Source organism: Pseudogymnoascus verrucosus (genome assembly GCF_001662655.1).
Source record: "Pseudogymnoascus verrucosus strain UAMH 10579 unplaced genomic scaffold scaffold_69, whole genome shotgun sequence".
Taxonomy (NCBI): domain Eukaryota; kingdom Fungi; phylum Ascomycota; class Leotiomycetes; order Thelebolales; family Thelebolaceae; genus Pseudogymnoascus; species Pseudogymnoascus verrucosus.
In genome coordinates, this window is record NW_017263720.1 from 120,904 (window position 1) to 137,077 (window position 16,174).

The window sequence follows — 16,174 nt, forward strand, 5'->3', positions numbered from 1 at the left end:
TCCAAATGTGACGGAACTTGCCGACGTTCTAATTTTGTAAGATGCAACACAACACCAAAATAGGAGACCAATCTTGCAAAAACCCAAATTCCTTATAAAGTATGCATGCTGGTTCATGATAATAACCAGTCACTGTGTCATTTTCAACACTCAGGAGCAAGTGTGAGCGGTCGAATTATGGTCCAAGTCACTCAGATTGTGAAGGGGTCCTTCGTGACAGTGGAAGCACGCAACTCTCACCCAGCAAGCCAAATGCAGTATTTCCCATCGAAACATAATATTCATTAACAATCATATAAAGCTGGTAAGCCATGTTTCCTCATAATGTCCACCAGCCCTTAATTCTCAACTCCTGACCGCCCCCGCCAGCAACCCAAATGAGTAGGTCAAATTCCAGCCAACGCCAACGCTATAGAGGTACAGGTAAACATTCACACTTCCTATCTCCTGCTGAAGTAAGATCATGCTGCTAGCCTCCTTTTAATCGGAGCCGGCGCATCCTTTCCAGCTGCAGTTTTCTCCCCGTCATCCTCTCTCAACCTCGCCATTTCCCCTAACCTCTTCAACTTATCTAGTAAATTACTGATAGGTAGATAAGGCCTTTGAGCTTCAATAACGAGATTCTCCCTAGCTGCAATTTCATCCGCGTGCCATAGGAAATGGCTTTGCACTTTGGCCCGGCCGTCAGGTTCACCCGCATTTGGGATCGTGTGCCCGCAAGCCTCTTTGTGACATGTCCAGAGTCCATTTGGGCCTTGAGGAGCCGATGAGGGGAGGACAGTGGACTCAAGATCAAACTCTATCGGCAGTTCGTCCCCGTCATCTCCTTCGTCCTCATCTTCCTCAAATTCGTCTTCGGCGGATTCTTCTTTCGCAGCGGCATCTTTCATTTTCTGTCGTTTTGCGGACCTCATATCAGGCTCATCGTCATATGGTGTCGGCGACCGCTTCTGTTGGCTGGCAGGTGTACTTTTCAACCGGAGACCAGCGGCTTTTCCAGCCCCCTTTCCAGCCCCTTTGCCTGCCCTTCTGTGCACGGGTTCAGGAGTCGGCGAGGGTTCTGCCACTTCACGCTTTTCATCTTCTATGCCGTCGCGCATTAGCAACACCAATCCAATCGCTTGCTTGTGACACTCGGCATCTGCCACCTTCTGATGCCCTGTAGAAAGTATTTCAAGTTTATGGAATATAGGGCTGCCAGCCCACTCTTCGCCCAACCCGTGGTATATCGTCTTGGCGTGCACTTGAATAACTTCTTTTGCAAGGTCTTCGTCGATGATTTCGAACCGTTCATACATAATTCGTGCTAGGGACCTAATATTCATTCGTGGTATTCGTAGGAAACCCGATGTGTGTAAGTCGTTCATAAATTGGAGGATCGTGGCAGCCGCGCCTATCGGCTTGTTTTTGGCCGCTTGCGACGATGCTGGTTTCCCCTTGCTACCAGATTGATCAGTGGCGCTTATGCTTGCCTGCCTACCGGTAGGATTATGCTGCTTGGTGATATCTGGTGAATTCTGCACCAGCCATTTGAAGAATGGTGTAGTCTTCCAACCCATATCGGCCGAACTTCTGTTTTTCATCTGCGAAAGCAAGAACTTGGCATGTTCCAAGCATAGCTTCTTCATCTTAGCCTGCGTAGATTTATTTCCCTTTTCTTTAATACACTACAAGAGCAACGTTAAAAAATAGACCGTAAATCTTTGGGCGGCTTAGTATACCTTATCGAGAACCTGTTCGACGTCAGGAGGCTTCTGGCTCTTCCCTTTGCCCCGCGATTTTGTGTCCGTATGTATGTCGCAAAGTATATAATACAGCTCAATTGCCTCCGTCATCCTGTTATAGATTTCTTGATAGATCGGTGCTGGCTTGATTTCGAACCAGCCCGCTTTCCCGTTTGCCCAAAGTGTTATCGGACCATCACCGATACTGAAGCCCCGCACATTGGTAACCTCCACCAAGCAATCTTTATATTCTTTATCTTTTAGGATGCCTGCAAAATAATAAGCCAATGTTGGGATGCACATATGAATTCTATACTCACGGAAATGGTGGTAATCCCGGTCAACCACAAGCTTCCCGCGGATTGAGAAAGGGCCCTCAAGCTCAGTGTGAAGAAGGTTGGCCAGAGTCTCGCCATCCTTCCCATATACAACAGCATCCTGGAGAAGGTAAATTGGCCAGTCGTCCGACCCGATGGTCTTCGACACGGGTTGCAAAACTTCTTCCTCACTTAAGCACTTCGTTGAACGGGATTGGGAGGCGGCGTCAGTGTCGCATTCCGTAGTCGAGACCTTCCGCCCCATTGTGTCCAAGATAAAGTCTTATCGTGGCATGGATGGTAAATAGATCTGGCGTTAGATACGCAGCGGCTTTGATATCTTGTGATGGCGATATGTTATTCCTAGCAGAAAAGAAATCCAAAAGATAGCCTCCATTTATAATTCACAACGAGACTATGCTGTACTTGAAGTGAATATGGGCGCGTGCCGACGCGACCCAGGTACCAGTCGTTCAATGACTCGATAAGCGCCGCTAAATAATATCGATAAGAAACCTTGACACGGGTAATAGGATATTTTAGCTTGCAACACGTTTGTTGGTCACCTTGAGTTTCCACCTGTGTATCATACAAACCAAAACTCGAACGTATGTCCGCCAGAGCCGGACATCATTTCTGGAGAATGTCGCAAGGAAAGATTGCGGAAGGAGTCTTTGGTTGGTCTTTGTCTGGATATTTCCTTTGAAACGACGGCTAACAACCACCAGCACTACACAAACCTACCGGAATTACTTCAGCAGGCGTAATTAGGGAACTACAAAGAAATTTCGATTCTTCCAATCTATTTCAGCCGCTACTTGATGCCCAAAGGGCCGCGATCGAGAAAGAATCGCATAATCAAAAACGAAAGCGCAGGAACAAGAAGATCAGTGTTAAGACCGGTCATGGAGGAACTCTAGATCCTATGGCAACAGGAGTCCTGACAATCGGAATTGGCAAAGGCACCAAAGTTCTTCAGAGCTTCATTGACAGCACGAAGACATACGATACCGTCGTACTTTTCGGGGCTCAAACTGATACCTACGATCGAGAGGGCAAGATATTGAAGCGTGGGCCATATGGCCATATTACGAAAGAGATTGTCGAGAAGGCCTTATCACAATACAGAGGCAAAATTATGCAATTGCCGCCGCTATACTCCGCATTAAAGATGAATGGCAAGCCGTTATACGAATATGCGCGTGAAGGAAAGGAGTTGCCAAGAGAAATCCAAAAAAGGGCGGTTGAAGTCAAGGAACTTGAAATGTTGGAGTTCATGCCAGGCGGAACTCATGAGCACAAACTTCCTACCGAAGAGGCTGGGTCGGCAGAAGTAGATGTTGCCGAGAGGTTATGGAAGTTAGAAAGGGAGCAGGAGACTACTACCGATGGCTCCGCAACTTCACCATCCGCGAAAAAGCGAAAGGTTGACGAGAGTCAAGACAACTTAGTGACCGGACCCCAGGGAACAAAACGACGAGGCTCTATATCAGCAGAGGGCGAGTCTGTCAAGATGTCTGGGGCACTGCCCACTGAGCAAGCTGGAGCAGAGAGCCAATCGGCAGACGCACCGCAGGTTGGACCACCGGCTGTCAGGTTAAGGATGACAGTCACGTCAGGGTTTTATGTCAGGTCCTTATGCCATGATCTCGGCGAAGCTGTTGGATCTCAAGCAATCATGGCTGAACTTGTTAGGACAAGACAAGGTCAGTTTGAGCTAGGGAAGAACGTCCTTGAATACGAGGACCTCGCGAAGGGCGAAGAGGTATGGGGCCCACAAGTCTCCAAGATGCTCGATGAGTGGTCTGGAGAATACAGGCCTTTTGCCGGGTCGAATGCAGAGAGCAACATTGCGACTGAGCAGAAGCCCGTTGCGCCCACCGAACTGGCGGCTGCACCAGCGGCTGCACCAGCTGTTGCACCTGTGGAGGCGGCTGAGGAAAAGCCAGCTGCATCCACTGAGCCAACGGTTGATTCTGTAGAGACGGCTAAAGCCGAGGCTGTGTAGTATGCATATGGTTGCTCATAAAGCTGCTCATATTTAGCCATCACCTTCCATTAGAGGTGACTTGTTTGTGACTTTTAAAGTCGTGTATTAATAAATAACTACTTAATTGAGCTGGTTCTCCTATGATGATGCTGTGCGTTTCTAAAACTATAAGGTGGTATAACAAACATAGCGCGCTTTTGTGTCCAGGATCTACGGATCCAATAGCCCAAGCCCAGACCCAAGTAATGCTTCCCTTCCAGTGACCACAACAACCTACCACAAATCTTCGACCAGGTCTCACCTATTCAACCGGGCTATAATGTTGCAACAAAGCGCCTGTGAAGCATAGAGCCATCACTTATCCCCTTGTGTGGCAAGGAGTCCCCTCACCCGTTCAATTCTCCCCATTGCTCCCTCAAGCCGCTCTAACCTCTTTCTCTTTTCTACATCTCTCCGCTCAAGCACTGCAACGCGTTCCTCTAATTTCGCTCGGGCCTTCCGCTCTGTTGCCACCATTTCGTTTGCCTGCTCAAACAGTTGCTGGCTTAACTCTTCCAGTTCTCCACTCGCTTCGTCTAGCTTCCCTTCCGCCTGTTGCCGTAAGACCTGCTCTCGGCTCAGTGCAGCGGCGAGGTCCCGCTCAGATGTGGTAGTGGAGGGTAGAGGTGGCTGTTGACCGAGATTAGGTACTGATTTGCGAGAGGTGAGGAAGGATGAGAGCCTGTTCTGTATCGCGGCTGGCGGGGTGCTGGTGCGCGCTATTTCTTGCGATGCACACTGCTGGCGCATCATCTGGAGTTCGTCTTCATAGTCTGCCCATCTGTCCACTACAATAGAGTAAGTAAGTCGACACCATGGTAAAGTAGCTAAGTGAGGGGAAAGAGAAGTCGCAACGAACCAGCAGCAGTAGCCTTTTGGGTCAGAAGGCGGACTTGTGCCTGAAGATCTTCGATTTGTCGCTGTGCATCAAGTGCTAGGCGTGATGAGTCCAAAGAGACTCCAGAACCACAATTTGGACAGGATAATTGGTGTTCCGTGTCAGCCAGCTGTGGGGCTACCGGTAACGTCATTGTAGACATCGTGGGCGTGGTGTTGTACTATGCTCCGTACCTCTGATGTCGAGAGTTGGTAAGACACAGAGCGGAACAGTTGGAAGATATAGACACGACGTCGGAGACGGTGAAAGAGTCTTGGTATGCAGCATCGGCGGTGCCACATTAAACATAAAATAAGCAGCTGCTGATCGACGTGTCGCACGCCGCTCAATTCTCTGGCAGCCAGCCATGTGCTTTTTGGGGAGGAGGGAGGAGAATGTGTGACAGGGGTTGGTACATGGGTACACTATACGACCCAGGCGGTGTCAAAGAAGGGCTATCAAACGAAACCAGGAATAACATGTACTCTTAAGAACAACAAGGGAAATAGCTGTAGACATGCAACTTGTTATCTTTTGTAAATCCGGAAATAAAGGGACATGATCCAAAGGCATAGTCTTTTATCTTTTACCACATCCGTCCGACTAGGCCACTCTGATATGCCATAAACTACAAGTCAAATATACCCAGTAATGCCGAAGATCACGATCAATATGCCGAAAGCAATGCTGCACTAGTCACGCGACCTCTACAAAGAACAAATTTAGGAGTGAGGTTGGCATATGGGAGGTTTGTTTGTGTAAAGTTGGTGAATTCCTTCTTTATCACGCGTAGGGCGGGGTCCGATTTGCATCAATAACCGATGAATCACTTCCAAAACCAGGCAATTGTAGAATGGCGCTACATTCCACAACTTCACAGAACATCGATTTCGACGAACGCGGCCAGGCATCAGCCAAATAGTGCCCCGAAGAGGCCCGACAGTTCAATCCCTGATCAGACGGAGCTTTTTAACAGAGCATAATTCATTTGTTGAGCAAGTTGCATTGATTGTAGAGCATAGCTACGTCTTTGCACTGCCTGCCGCTCATGAAAACAACGCACCCCTGTCCCATGCGAGCCCAAAAGAAACCACTTAAACCTCAGTCGTAACCCGAGCCTTGGCGTTGGTAACCTTGACGCCGAGCTGCTTTGCGCGTGCGACAATATCGACTCTCTTCCTCGACGAAACGGAGTGGGAGATCTCAGCGGCGAAGGTCTTGTTGTGCATGAGGAGGAGGTCAACATCACGGACGTTGCTGACGAGGAAAGCCTTGTGGCCGGAAGGCATCATGTGGCGGGTCTTCTTGTTGGATCCGAAACCGATCTACGCAAAAAAAGTCAGTCCCACGCTTCGAAGTATTCGATCGACAGGCCGCGAAGCCATTCAAGACGTACAGATGGCATAACAGCCTGGCCGCTAAAGCGTCTGCGGACACGGTTGTCGATACCCTTTGGCTTTCTCCATGACGGGTCGACTCTCATGAATCGATCACTCTGATGTCTGTTGAAGCGCTTCGTGCCTAAACAAAGAAATTAGTCAAGCGCTTTGAGGGAGAACCGGCCACCAGTGCGTAATCTCAATCGGAAGGTATTCGTTTTGGTGTAGGCACAGGCGGTCGGAAACGAAGTGGCGCAGGAGTTGACATACGCTTCTTGACGATCGGGACATGCTTCTTTGCGGCAACCATCTGGAGAACACTTAGTATATTGCAATTCGTCTTCGAGAGTTTTCTGGGCAGAGATGGTCGTACCTTGACGTCGGTTTGGCGATTTTTGGTGGTTGGTCGTTGAGTCGAGTCGAAGAATCAGAACGTCAGAACTCTCCCAGTCGGCCAATATTTTCGCTAACTTCCAAAAATGCTCTGGTGTGTGCCCTCGGCTCGCTAAGAGTGGTGCAGAGACGCTAAGAAGACCCTTGCACATCACGTGCTTCTGATATTTTTGATTTTGAAGAGGCGCGTAGATAGCGCTTGAGGCACGTGATCACATATATGTCCCCAAAAAAAGGTGATAAAGATGTTTGTACCCTATATCTATATACGATCCCCTTCTGCCCTGGTCTTCTTTCTCACTTTACAAAGCCATAGTTCTTTCAGCATCGGCTACAATTTCCACCAATGCCACAATTTACTACACTCGGATCAATTGGCAAGTTCACTGTACAGTGGATTCAATACTCCTCCAGCAGAAATCTTCGTCACGCGTCTCAATTGTAGTCATCTATCTGTCTTAACCCTGCACCAAGATTATAATAACGCCTGTTACTATGTCACCTTGACCGTCTAAGTAAGCCATCCACATACAAAACTATTCGCCGATATAGCCGCGATATAGTCATCTATTGCTGTGCGCATTGAGGGGCACCCTCGTCCTCATCATCATCCTCCCACTCTGCACCTCGGCCGCCTTGTCCTGCACTTGCTCCAAACTATCGTATATTAGCCACGTTCGGTCTGTCAAATTCTGTAGAATAGCACTTACTTCCTCGATGTCAGCATCCTCCGTAAAGGTCACCTCATCAATCTCAGGGGCATCAATTGGAGCGTTAGGCTTCGGTAATATGGCCTCCAGTTTGCCGAATGAAGCCTCATCCTCTATCCAGCCGTTGTCCGGAAACTCGATATTAATAACCAAGTAGAGGTCTCCCTTCGCATCGCTTTTCTTGTGTGGCATGCCCTCTCCGTCGATCTTGAGGACCTGTCCTGGCTTTAAAACCTTTCCTCTTGGATGGTCGATATGTATGCCACGTCCATCAAGGTGTTTGACGACAACTCTGGAGAAGCCGCACAAGGACTCAGCCAGGGTGACCTTCAGTTCTGCTAACAAATCGTGGCCCCTACGCTGGAATACATCGTGATCTTCCTCAACGAGTGTGAACACGATGTCTCCTGGAGTCTGGTCGGGAACTTGGTCTGCCTCGCCTTCAAGGACGATTCTGTCTCCTTGCATGGCGCCTCTGGGGATATATATTTCCAAAACCTTCTTCTCTGACGTCGTGCGCTTGCCCTTACACTTGCGGCAGCGATCCTTCTCCTTGAAAACGCTTCCGGTGCCAGAGCATGAGTCGCAAACAATGCGCTCTTGCGTAACCATCCCAGGGCCGACTTGGCGCAAGCCAATCTTCATTCCTTTCCCTTGGCAGGATGAACAGCTCTTGGGCTTTACCGATTCCTTGCCACCTGTTCCCTTACAGTGGCTGCAGATAACATTCTTTGTGCTCGCAAACTTCACTGTCTTTCCTTTGTAGAGCTCCTCAAGTGTCACCTCATAGGTCTGCTCCTCATCCTTCCCACGGCGGGGTTGCTTCATCCCAGGGCCTCCGCCAAATCCAGGCGGCATACCGCCACCACCCATGCCAAACATTTGCTGAAGAATATCATCTAAATCAACCCCGCCATCCATGCCGGGGCCACCCGGTCTGCTTCCATCGAAAGCGGACATGCCGTGTGTATCGTAGAGGTGTCGTTTATCTTCATCATGGAGAATTTCATATGCCTGGCTCACACTCTTGAACTTGGTATCTGCCTCTTCACGCTGGTTCTCTGGAACCTTGTCCGGGTGGTGTAGCAGAGCTGCCTATAATCACGTCAGACACAGGTGGTTACTGAGCAGATTCTGCACCGGATGACAAACCTTGTGATATGCCTTCTTAATCTCTGATTTGGTCGCGGTCTTTTCGATACCTAAAGTGACTTTTGAAAACAATCAGCAAACAGAGATTCAAGTTGCATTCAGGTCTTGCCACACACCATAGAGGTCGACCTCTTCTGAGCCATCCCCGGAAGACATTACAAGATCGTTTGCGGGCTGTGAGTCTGTTTCTGAAAGAGCAAATATGGGCAGAAAGCAAAGACGATGCAAACGCCTTCCCGTAAAATATAGATGGGGATTATTAAGCTTTCTAGAGTCCTCGAGACTCTGTAGCACTGCAGAGTAATGCAATAATTTATTATCTTAGCGTCGTCCAGCGTCCAGGCATAGGAAGTTGGGCGGCGGAATGTGGGGTGGAAGGCTGGGAGACGCTCGGGCCACCTTTAAGGAATTTAACAAATCTTTATGGGACCAAAAAGCCTGAGGGACCTTATCCGAACCTCGCCCGAACCTCGTTGACGCTAACGTGACGCTGAAAAAGGAGGATTACAGTATCATATTTGGTTGCTCTATAATACGGCATTGGGTCCTGCAAAATATCCCAGCGGTTTCCAGTTATTTGTTCTTTGGTTTCTTTTTAAGTAATGTCATTATTGTTCATTGGGAGTAGTAGAAGGACTTTGACACCTCTATGGACATGCTCCTCTTGTCGAAGGAGGATCTCCAAGCTAGCCACCGCTGGAACGGCCAGGCCTACATATAAGCTTCCAGAAACCCCAGCACGAACGCGTTTTGCTCCTTCTCCCACAGGATACCTTCATCTTGGGTCACTGAGGACTGCCCTTTTCAGCTATTTGCTGGCCAAATCTACGAATGGCCAGTTCCTCCTCCGTATTGAAGATACAGATCAGGTGACTTTCCTCCACCCCCTTTCAATATTCTTGTTGGGTCCTCAAGGGTTAAATCTGGATTAACATTCTCCAGCCCAGGACAGTCGCAGATGCCGAGACTAGGATAAAGGAGGATCTGAAATGGGCAGGCTTGCACTGGGATGAAGGTTAGTCCCTACCTCGTTTGTTGACATCTGTGGGCTTGCACTAAACTGCGACAGGGCCAGATGTGGGCGGCCCGTACGGTCCATATAAACAAGTAAGTGCTACTCTTGGTTGATGGCTCTCCAATTCTGACACGTGATGTAGTCTGAAAGATTGGACATCTATCGGGACCATGCCACTAAACTTCTCGATACCGGTAGAGCATACCGATGCTTTTGTCCCAGGGAAAAGCGGAACTTGGGCGAGGCGGGCTTACATGCATCTGCTGGGTTTAAGTCGCACGATTGCAATCGAGTGAGCAAGGATACATCTGATGGCAGGGCTGCTCATGGTGATCCATTTGTTGTCCGATTAAAGCTTCCCGAATACACGAAGCGGTATAGAGACCTCGTCTTTGGAAATGTGGCGAGCTCAAAAGTATCCCCAATGGATGCGGATCCAGTTCTCATGAAGTCTGATAACTGGCCAACCTACCATTTGGCCTGTGTTGTTGACGACCACTTAATGGGAATTACTCATGTGGTTAGGGGCTCAGTAAGCAGATGATAGTGAATTGTGAAGTATCATAATGGAGCTAACTCTTCATAGGAATGGATTCCATCTGTACCTACACATCACCACCTATATGATGCGTTTGGATGGCAGCCGCCAACCTTTGGGCATGTGGGACTTCTCACCGATCTGAACGGACAGAAACTTAGTAAACGGAACTTTGATCTGGATATTTCTGCATTCAGAAACATGGGTGTGCTGCCGGATGCCCTCTCCAACTTTGTTGCACTTTTGGGATGGTCGCATACCCAAAAAAAAGACACCATGGATCTTCAGGAGTTGGCAAAAAATGTTTGTCGACCCGTTCTAACACGCCTATAATACGTGTGCTGATGAACTCTACTTCTAGTTTTCTACAAAATTTACCAAAGGCGATACCAAAGTATCATTTGACAAGCTCTGGTTCCTCCAGAGGCAGCATGCGCAAAGGATCATCACCTCCGCTAAGACTCCCGATGATGTTCAGTCTATAATTCAGCCCGTCTTGGCCGCCCTAAAACAAAACTGCTCGTCATGGGTTATTCCGGAGAGTGGCACGCCAGCCGACCAGCAGGACCGACTTCTCCAGATCCTGAAATCGGATGCGCCAAATTATAAGAATGCCGGTGATTTCGTCGAGCGTCACAAGTATACATTTGATGGGCCATCTGCTGAGGATCTCATCTCTATCAAATCACCCATAACTGTTCTCGGGCATTTATGCCACTTATCGAATTTACCAGAAGAGGTCAAGCCCGAGGTCGTTAATTCTAGTATCGTCAAGGTCGTACAGCAGGTCTCCGCTATATTATCTCAAGAAGACCCATCGCTTTCTACGGATGAGAAAGGTAAAAGGCTCCGAGCCCATTTCTCAAATGTCGTACAGAATACAGTTTCGCAAAACCTACGAGAAATCAACGTTTCTGACAACGAAGACTTATTTGTCGCATTGAAGAAGTCATGGGCGGCATTGTTACATAAGTATATAAGGTGGGCATTGGTAGCCGATACACCTGGCCCCGATAGTGCCAGTCTTATAACAGCATTGGGGCCGATGGAAACCCTGCGGAGATTTGACCAAGCAGAGAAAGTAGCCCTTGGTCAACTTGGGTCCAATGAGATGGCCGATGTAGAGAAGTAGGATCAAGAGAGATGTATATACTAGGCGGGAATGAGGAGTTTTGTTAGTAACGGGGATGGGGTTCGCTGGTCTGGGAAATCCTTTGCCTGTCCAGTGAGCAGTGTAATATAGTACTGTACAGATTATGTTATATATACCCATTTCAAGGTTCTTAACGAAGCGTGAGGAATGCAATTGATGTACAGATATAGGCAAGATTGATTCATTGTAAATATAGTCAGTCTCCGGTCTTTATAAAACACTCAACCTTTCGGTAAATCGCTCCGTACGCCACGCTATGCCATCAATTCAACAGGCCAAAGAGTCGTCACCCCATTTCCATAGTAGAAGTGCATCATCGTCTTCGCCTGGTCTCAGGTCTATTGAGCCAGCAGCTACTGGCCGCCACCTGAATTCACATCCACCTGCTTGGTACTTTCGGCGCTTCCGACTCCATTGAAAAGCTGCGCTTTGACTTCACCAGCCATTAATCCAATCCTAACTTCCCCGGCGATCTTTTTACTATCCTTTGAGATTTTTTCCATCTCTTGGTCAGCTGCTCGAGGCATGCCCGGTCCCACTGTTAACTTGTTTGCGCGCGACGTGGCTGAGGCGGCTTGGCCAATCTTGTAGCTTAAGTCAAGCATCTGCTTACTGCTGTAGTCACGGTTGGTGAAGAGGGAGTTTTGGCTCAGTGTCTGCGTCCAGTATTTGTTCCACAATAGCTCCAGCAGGTGTGAGTCGAGTGTGCTCTTGAAATGGGTAACTTCCAGAGAGTAATAGCGGCTGCTATGAGCACCGAAGTCTTCCACCTTAGCCAGAGGGATCGTTTGATACCCGTCTCTCGATGCATTTCCTTCCTCCTTGTAGTCTTCAGGGAAGGTTCTGAAGGCGCCAATCTCAACCTTGCCTGCGGAAATCGTGCGATCTGGGTCGATCACAACGGCCAAGAAGGGATCTGAAAACTGTTGCTGAGTTGCTTGGGTACCAACATCAATACCACTGAGCCAGCATCCATAGCCAGGGTGACTGTGGTACCAGCCAACAGCATTCTCCATCTTCCCTGCAGCACGACAGGCTTCCAGATATCCCACCATGTATTCGTTTGCCTCGTCCTGGGCGTTAACCCGCGTTTCAGTTCCTTCAACAGGCAGGCGGAAAGCATCGGTGACGATGAATGTATCACCAGATATTTTGCCTTGCATCAGCCCCATAATTTCAACGGACCCTCCTGACCTGGCATGCATCACCATCTTCAGAAGAGCAACGGCGGAAATTCGGACATTTTTGAAATGGCGAGGATTGGTTTTCCATGGCTTAGCATCATTGATAGCTTTCTGCTCGGTAGGGTCATATGAATATAACGCATCGCGATGAGCATCTACAAGCTGGACGTTGTTGTCGAGCTCTGTATGTCTCGATGTCAGCTCGGGGCGGTCAACTTCAGATTCACAAGTGATTACTTACCCCATGCCCGCCGTGCGGTATCCATGATTGCCCCAGGTATGTATCAGAATCCAACAAGACCTGATGCTCGATCGCCGAGATAGACCTTGTTGGTTTGGAAAGCCTAGAAGGCTGTTGAAGTGTAGTGGGGTGTGTATGGTGTGAGGTGGTATGGAGGCAGCAACGGGAGTGGGGTCGGGAGGATTGTCACTGGCAGAATATTAGCGTATTGGGACTAGCGCGAAACACCTACCGCCCAAAGTCATCATGGGTTCATCGTACAAACGGTTGCTATGGTTGCTGGGTAAACAGACGTTCTGGTCCCGAAATAAACACGCGCCTATCCAATATGTACCCCATCATCGCGATATTCCGCTAGCTACTGGCCAGTACTCTACGATATTACACAAACAACCACGAACGCGTCCAGCCCGACTTCGTTGCTGATGAATTGTAACACATAACAAAAAAGGCTTTTGCCATTGCAACTCATCGCTCCCGCCCATTCCAACTGCGCAGGGCACTCACTGTCACTGTCGGTGGTCAACGAATGACCCACATACAGTCGCAAGTACAGTCGCAGCAACACACAATATACACCCACTAAACCTCCGGAATATCTTCTCCGCCATGGATACCAGTTATTTGTCGTCGCAGGTGTCGTCTATTGTTGGCCAACTTCATGGTCTCTTCGATGAGATTGGAGTACCCAACCATGATAGAGAGTCGCGCGAGGCGGAGGTATGCATAGGTTCCCCCCATACCTGCACTGTGGTATCATGGATGCGTTATAGAATGACACAAGCTGACACTATATGTGCTGTAGCTATTTGCTGCGCTATCTGAAACACTTCACAACCAAGTGCGAATAGTTTCAGCAGAAAAGAACGAGATGGCTGAGGAAGCGCATCGCATTATCACAACTATCAAACAGATGGAGTCGTCCCTCGATGACTCCAAGGACACCCATGATTACAATGTCGAAGATCCGTCCCTAAAAGTTTCATACCCTTTGATTCAATGTTTACAAACCTTGAAAGAGAAGCATTTGCAAATCAGCAAAATACACAAGGAGCGCTTCGAACAAGTTAAGAGTGAGTACCGCCTGCAAGAACTTATGTCATTTTGCTAATTATTTAGAACTTGTCCAAGCTCTTGAATCCTATTCGTCGCATCTGGAGTCTTCATTTATCAGAATTCCATTGCCGCCTACCACCGCCAACTCATCTGTGCCTCCAACATTTGACCTCTCCCCGACCTACGTTACATCTCTTGATAATGAGTTTACGCGTGTGTATGAAGAGTACACTCGTCGCGTTGCAACCGTGAAAGCTCTCTCAGAGAATATCATTCAACTCTGGGCCGAACTTGGAACACCACAAGCGCAAACCGATGCAGCAATTGTTAAATACTATCGGGATTCTCCTGAACAGCTCGGTCTCCATGAGGATGATATCGCAAGGCTTCGAAGCAAGCGCGATAAGCTAGGCGATGAGAAGAAAGCCAGGGAGAGGCGCCTTAAAGAACTACGCACCACAGTCGAGGGTCTCTGGGAGCGCCTTGGAGTCGACGAGCCAGAGAGAAAGAGATTCCTCAACAATAACCGAGGATGCGGCGTGCGGCAGATCAACGAGTTCGAAGACGAACTTTCAAGGCTTAACGAGCTCAAGAGGCAAAACCTCCATTTGTTTGTTGAAGATGCTCGATATAAACTCCAGGAGCTATGGGATGGGCTCTACTTCTCAGAGGAGGAAATGCTCGAATTCACTCCCGCCTTTTCAGATGTCTACAGCGATGCCTTGCTTGAAGCACACGAACAAGAAATTGATCGACTCGAATCACTGAAGGAACAACGTGCACCAATGCTTTCCCTTATTGACAGGCACCGATCTCTTGTGAAAGACCGAGACGACCTTTCGGCGGCAAGCCAAGATGCTTCCAGACTTATGATGCGCGGTCAGAAGGGCGAGAAGCGTGATCCTACGAGACTGCTGAGAGAAGAGAAGATGAGGAAGAGAATTGCGAAGGAACTGCCGAAGGTGGCAGTCGACCTGCGTAAGTCTCTTGAGAAATGGGAAGACGAGTATGGTAGACCTTTTATGGTACATGGTGAGAGGTATCTCGATGAATTAGAAGCATCCGAAGTCAAACAAGCGCCGGGACCACGATCAAGGACCCCAGCAGCACCACCGCCAGCCCCTGCAAGAGCTCAAAAATCGGCTCCTGCAAGCCGCGCCAACAGCATGAGACCGCCTCCTTCCAGAGCTGGAGCAAAGACTCCGGTCGCTCAGGAGTCAATCAAACGAAATCCCCTGGCAAGCTCTGTTTCAGCTGCAGGAGGCAGGACTCCTTCAAGAATCCCCGCACGCGCTCCGCTATCCAGCCTCAAACACGGAAATAACTCCCCCGAGAGGAAGGCGCAAGCAGATAAGAGGCCCGCCACTGGGACAGTCAGAAATATGGGACCACCAGCTCGCGCTCCGCCTCCCAAGATGAGGGAATTTTTTGAGCCACCTCGTGAATCTGCCTCGGATTCAAGGAGCGAAAGCTTTGAGTCGAACTCAATTGTGCGCCACGTGCCTCCCGAGGATGTTTATGACGATCGTAACTACGAGCAATATTCCCGTGGCTTCTCGAATGCGAATTCCTACTCATCCTCCATGCGCCAAGACGAGCGTGCACCAAAGTTCTCATGTCCTCCAAATCCGCCAAGTAGGCAGATTTCCAACACATCAGCATCTGCCACGACGGTATCAGGATCCGAAAACTGGGAGACCTACGACGACGTTTCAGAGCCAGAGCAAGATGCTTCGGACGACTACTATGCTCGGCTTCGGGCTGCACGCGGGAAGCGCTTTACACCTGAGGATGGATACGCACCTCCCCAGGGTGCTCAGATGAAGAAGCACAAGGGATACCCTCCTGAGCTTCATGCTGGTCATGTGGTTGTGGATTCCCACGGAAATCGGATCATGTCTGGTAGCGAGGCAAACTGGACAGACGAGGATGCCTTCTAAGTCGCCATCATCGCTTCTTCTCTGAAGTTATATGCTGGCGGCGCATATACTTCAATCTTGACTTGTTTGGTCGTTATGAGTATTGAGTAACGGTTACACGATACCCATGGCAGGCTTTGAGTTGTTCGATGCTATGTTCTGCATAAAAGCAGTACTGGTGTCATGATGTGTTCATTTCTTGTATTTTTTTGCTGGCATTGATCTTCCATGGATTGTATTGTGTTTTGTAGGCGTTGTACTTTGATGGATATCAGGAGGATCGGTCTGGGAATTATGGGTTTGGCTTGGTCCGGCGTTGAAGGGGAAGAAGATATGGCCAGCACATGACGTCTTTGTCAAATGTTAAGAGTAGAAATGTTATCTTGCGTTTCAATACATTTGATTCGCTTCAATAATGCAATGATGATACTTTAAAGAATTATCCAAATCGACAAAATCAATATCAGCCTTGTTTACATGGAAAGTC

At 48.8% G+C, this 16,174-nt stretch overlaps 8 protein-coding genes across 8 annotated transcripts; 3 read left to right on the forward strand and 5 right to left on the reverse strand.

The window, feature by feature from the left end:
* Positions 1-238: 238 nt before the first annotated feature.
* Positions 239-2,613, reverse strand: VE01_09786 (uncharacterized protein). Its single transcript, XM_018279195.2, has 3 exons — positions 2,045-2,613; positions 1,722-1,993; positions 239-1,667 (listed from the first exon to the last, which is right to left on the reverse strand). The coding sequence occupies exons 1-3, from the start codon at positions 2,304-2,306 to the stop codon at positions 462-464; spliced, it is 1,740 nt and encodes a 579-aa protein (XP_018125834.1). The 5' UTR covers positions 2,307-2,613; the 3' UTR covers positions 239-461.
* Positions 2,473-4,240, forward strand: VE01_09787 (uncharacterized protein). Its single transcript, XM_018279196.2, has 2 exons — positions 2,473-2,718; positions 2,770-4,240. The coding sequence occupies exons 1-2, from the start codon at positions 2,652-2,654 to the stop codon at positions 4,047-4,049; spliced, it is 1,347 nt and encodes a 448-aa protein (XP_018125833.2). The 5' UTR covers positions 2,473-2,651; the 3' UTR covers positions 4,050-4,240.
* Positions 4,114-5,308, reverse strand: VE01_09788 (uncharacterized protein). The gene is made up of 2 exons (XM_018279197.2): positions 4,930-5,308; positions 4,114-4,858 (listed from the first exon to the last, which is right to left on the reverse strand). Exons 1-2 carry the CDS (start codon positions 5,108-5,110, stop codon positions 4,386-4,388), a joined length of 654 nt encoding a protein of 217 aa, XP_018125836.1. The 5' UTR covers positions 5,111-5,308; the 3' UTR covers positions 4,114-4,385.
* Positions 5,309-5,721: 413 nt separating this feature from the next.
* On the reverse strand, positions 5,722-6,786 carry RPL32 (Ribosomal 60S subunit protein L32). The gene is made up of 4 exons (XM_018279198.2): positions 6,700-6,786; positions 6,597-6,636; positions 6,344-6,468; positions 5,722-6,272 (listed from the first exon to the last, which is right to left on the reverse strand). Exons 2-4 carry the CDS (start codon positions 6,634-6,636, stop codon positions 6,042-6,044), a joined length of 396 nt encoding a protein of 131 aa, XP_018125835.1. The 5' UTR covers positions 6,700-6,786; the 3' UTR covers positions 5,722-6,041.
* A 188-nt stretch (positions 6,787-6,974) lies between these two features.
* Positions 6,975-8,913, reverse strand: VE01_09790 (uncharacterized protein). The gene is made up of 4 exons (XM_018279199.2): positions 8,698-8,913; positions 8,582-8,640; positions 7,430-8,524; positions 6,975-7,376 (listed from the first exon to the last, which is right to left on the reverse strand). Exons 1-4 carry the CDS (start codon positions 8,735-8,737, stop codon positions 7,287-7,289), a joined length of 1,284 nt encoding a protein of 427 aa, XP_018125800.1. The 5' UTR covers positions 8,738-8,913; the 3' UTR covers positions 6,975-7,286.
* A 120-nt stretch (positions 8,914-9,033) lies between these two features.
* Positions 9,034-11,416, forward strand: MSE1 (Glutamate--tRNA ligase mitochondrial). Its single transcript, XM_018279200.2, has 6 exons — positions 9,034-9,450; positions 9,524-9,596; positions 9,651-9,688; positions 9,739-10,128; positions 10,183-10,437; positions 10,496-11,416. Exons 1-6 carry the CDS (start codon positions 9,184-9,186, stop codon positions 11,264-11,266), a joined length of 1,794 nt encoding a protein of 597 aa, XP_018125801.1. The 5' UTR covers positions 9,034-9,183; the 3' UTR covers positions 11,267-11,416.
* Positions 11,362-12,853, reverse strand: RRI1 (COP9 signalosome catalytic subunit rri1). The gene is made up of 2 exons (XM_018279201.2): positions 12,713-12,853; positions 11,362-12,653 (listed from the first exon to the last, which is right to left on the reverse strand). Exons 1-2 carry the CDS (start codon positions 12,735-12,737, stop codon positions 11,641-11,643), a joined length of 1,038 nt encoding a protein of 345 aa, XP_018125799.1. The 5' UTR covers positions 12,738-12,853; the 3' UTR covers positions 11,362-11,640.
* Positions 12,854-13,073: 220 nt separating this feature from the next.
* VE01_09793 (uncharacterized protein) lies at positions 13,074-16,166 on the forward strand. Its single transcript, XM_018279202.2, has 3 exons — positions 13,074-13,432; positions 13,518-13,785; positions 13,832-16,166. Exons 1-3 carry the CDS (start codon positions 13,322-13,324, stop codon positions 15,706-15,708), a joined length of 2,256 nt encoding a protein of 751 aa, XP_018125809.1. The 5' UTR covers positions 13,074-13,321; the 3' UTR covers positions 15,709-16,166.
* The last annotated feature ends 8 nt before the right edge of the window (positions 16,167-16,174 follow it).

Excerpts from the sequence above, each read along its gene's own strand:
- VE01_09786 (XM_018279195.2), bottom strand. The coding sequence starts at position 2,306 with ATGGGGCGGAAGGTCTCGACTACGGAATGCGACACTGACGCCGCCTCC. Across the intron at positions 1,994-2,044 it reads CCGGGATTACCACCATTTCC|GCATCCTAAAAGATAAAGAA; the intron begins GTGAGTATAGAA and ends ATTATTTTGCAG. Across the intron at positions 1,668-1,721 it reads TCGAACAGGTTCTCGATAAG|TGTATTAAAGAAAAGGGAAA; the intron begins GTATACTAAGCC and ends TTGCTCTTGTAG.
- VE01_09787 (XM_018279196.2), top strand. The coding sequence starts at position 2,652 with ATGTCCGCCAGAGCCGGACATCATTTCTGGAGAATGTCGCAAGGAAAG. Across the intron at positions 2,719-2,769 it reads GATTGCGGAAGGAGTCTTTG|CACTACACAAACCTACCGGA; the intron begins GTTGGTCTTTGT and ends AACAACCACCAG.
- VE01_09788 (XM_018279197.2), bottom strand. The coding sequence starts at position 5,110 with ATGTCTACAATGACGTTACCGGTAGCCCCACAGCTGGCTGACACGGAA. Across the intron at positions 4,859-4,929 it reads CCAAAAGGCTACTGCTGCTG|TGGACAGATGGGCAGACTAT; the intron begins GTTCGTTGCGAC and ends ACTCTATTGTAG.
- RPL32 (XM_018279198.2), bottom strand. The coding sequence starts at position 6,636 with ATGGTTGCCGCAAAGAAGCATGTCCCGATCGTCAAGAAGC. Across the intron at positions 6,469-6,596 it reads TGTCCCGATCGTCAAGAAGC|GCACGAAGCGCTTCAACAGA; the intron begins GTATGTCAACTC and ends TTCTTTGTTTAG. Across the intron at positions 6,273-6,343 it reads GCCAGGCTGTTATGCCATCT|ATCGGTTTCGGATCCAACAA; the intron begins GTACGTCTTGAA and ends TTTTTTGCGTAG.
- VE01_09790 (XM_018279199.2), bottom strand. The coding sequence starts at position 8,737 with ATGTCTTCCGGGGATGGCTCAGAAGAGGTCGACCTCTATG. Across the intron at positions 8,525-8,581 it reads TTAAGAAGGCATATCACAAG|GCAGCTCTGCTACACCACCC; the intron begins GTTTGTCATCCG and ends ACGTGATTATAG. Across the intron at positions 7,377-7,429 it reads AGGATGCTGACATCGAGGAA|TTTGGAGCAAGTGCAGGACA; the intron begins GTAAGTGCTATT and ends AATATACGATAG.
- MSE1 (XM_018279200.2), top strand. The coding sequence starts at position 9,184 with ATGTCATTATTGTTCATTGGGAGTAGTAGAAGGACTTTGACACCTCTA. Across the intron at positions 9,597-9,650 it reads AGGCTTGCACTGGGATGAAG|GGCCAGATGTGGGCGGCCCG; the intron begins GTTAGTCCCTAC and ends AAACTGCGACAG. Across the intron at positions 10,129-10,182 it reads CTCATGTGGTTAGGGGCTCA|GAATGGATTCCATCTGTACC; the intron begins GTAAGCAGATGA and ends AACTCTTCATAG.
- RRI1 (XM_018279201.2), bottom strand. The coding sequence starts at position 12,737 with ATGGATACCGCACGGCGGGCATGGG. Across the intron at positions 12,654-12,712 it reads TACCGCACGGCGGGCATGGG|AGCTCGACAACAACGTCCAG; the intron begins GTAAGTAATCAC and ends CGAGACATACAG.
- VE01_09793 (XM_018279202.2), top strand. The coding sequence starts at position 13,322 with ATGGATACCAGTTATTTGTCGTCGCAGGTGTCGTCTATTGTTGGCCAA. Across the intron at positions 13,433-13,517 it reads GAGAGTCGCGCGAGGCGGAG|CTATTTGCTGCGCTATCTGA; the intron begins GTATGCATAGGT and ends TATGTGCTGTAG. Across the intron at positions 13,786-13,831 it reads GCGCTTCGAACAAGTTAAGA|AACTTGTCCAAGCTCTTGAA; the intron begins GTGAGTACCGCC and ends CTAATTATTTAG.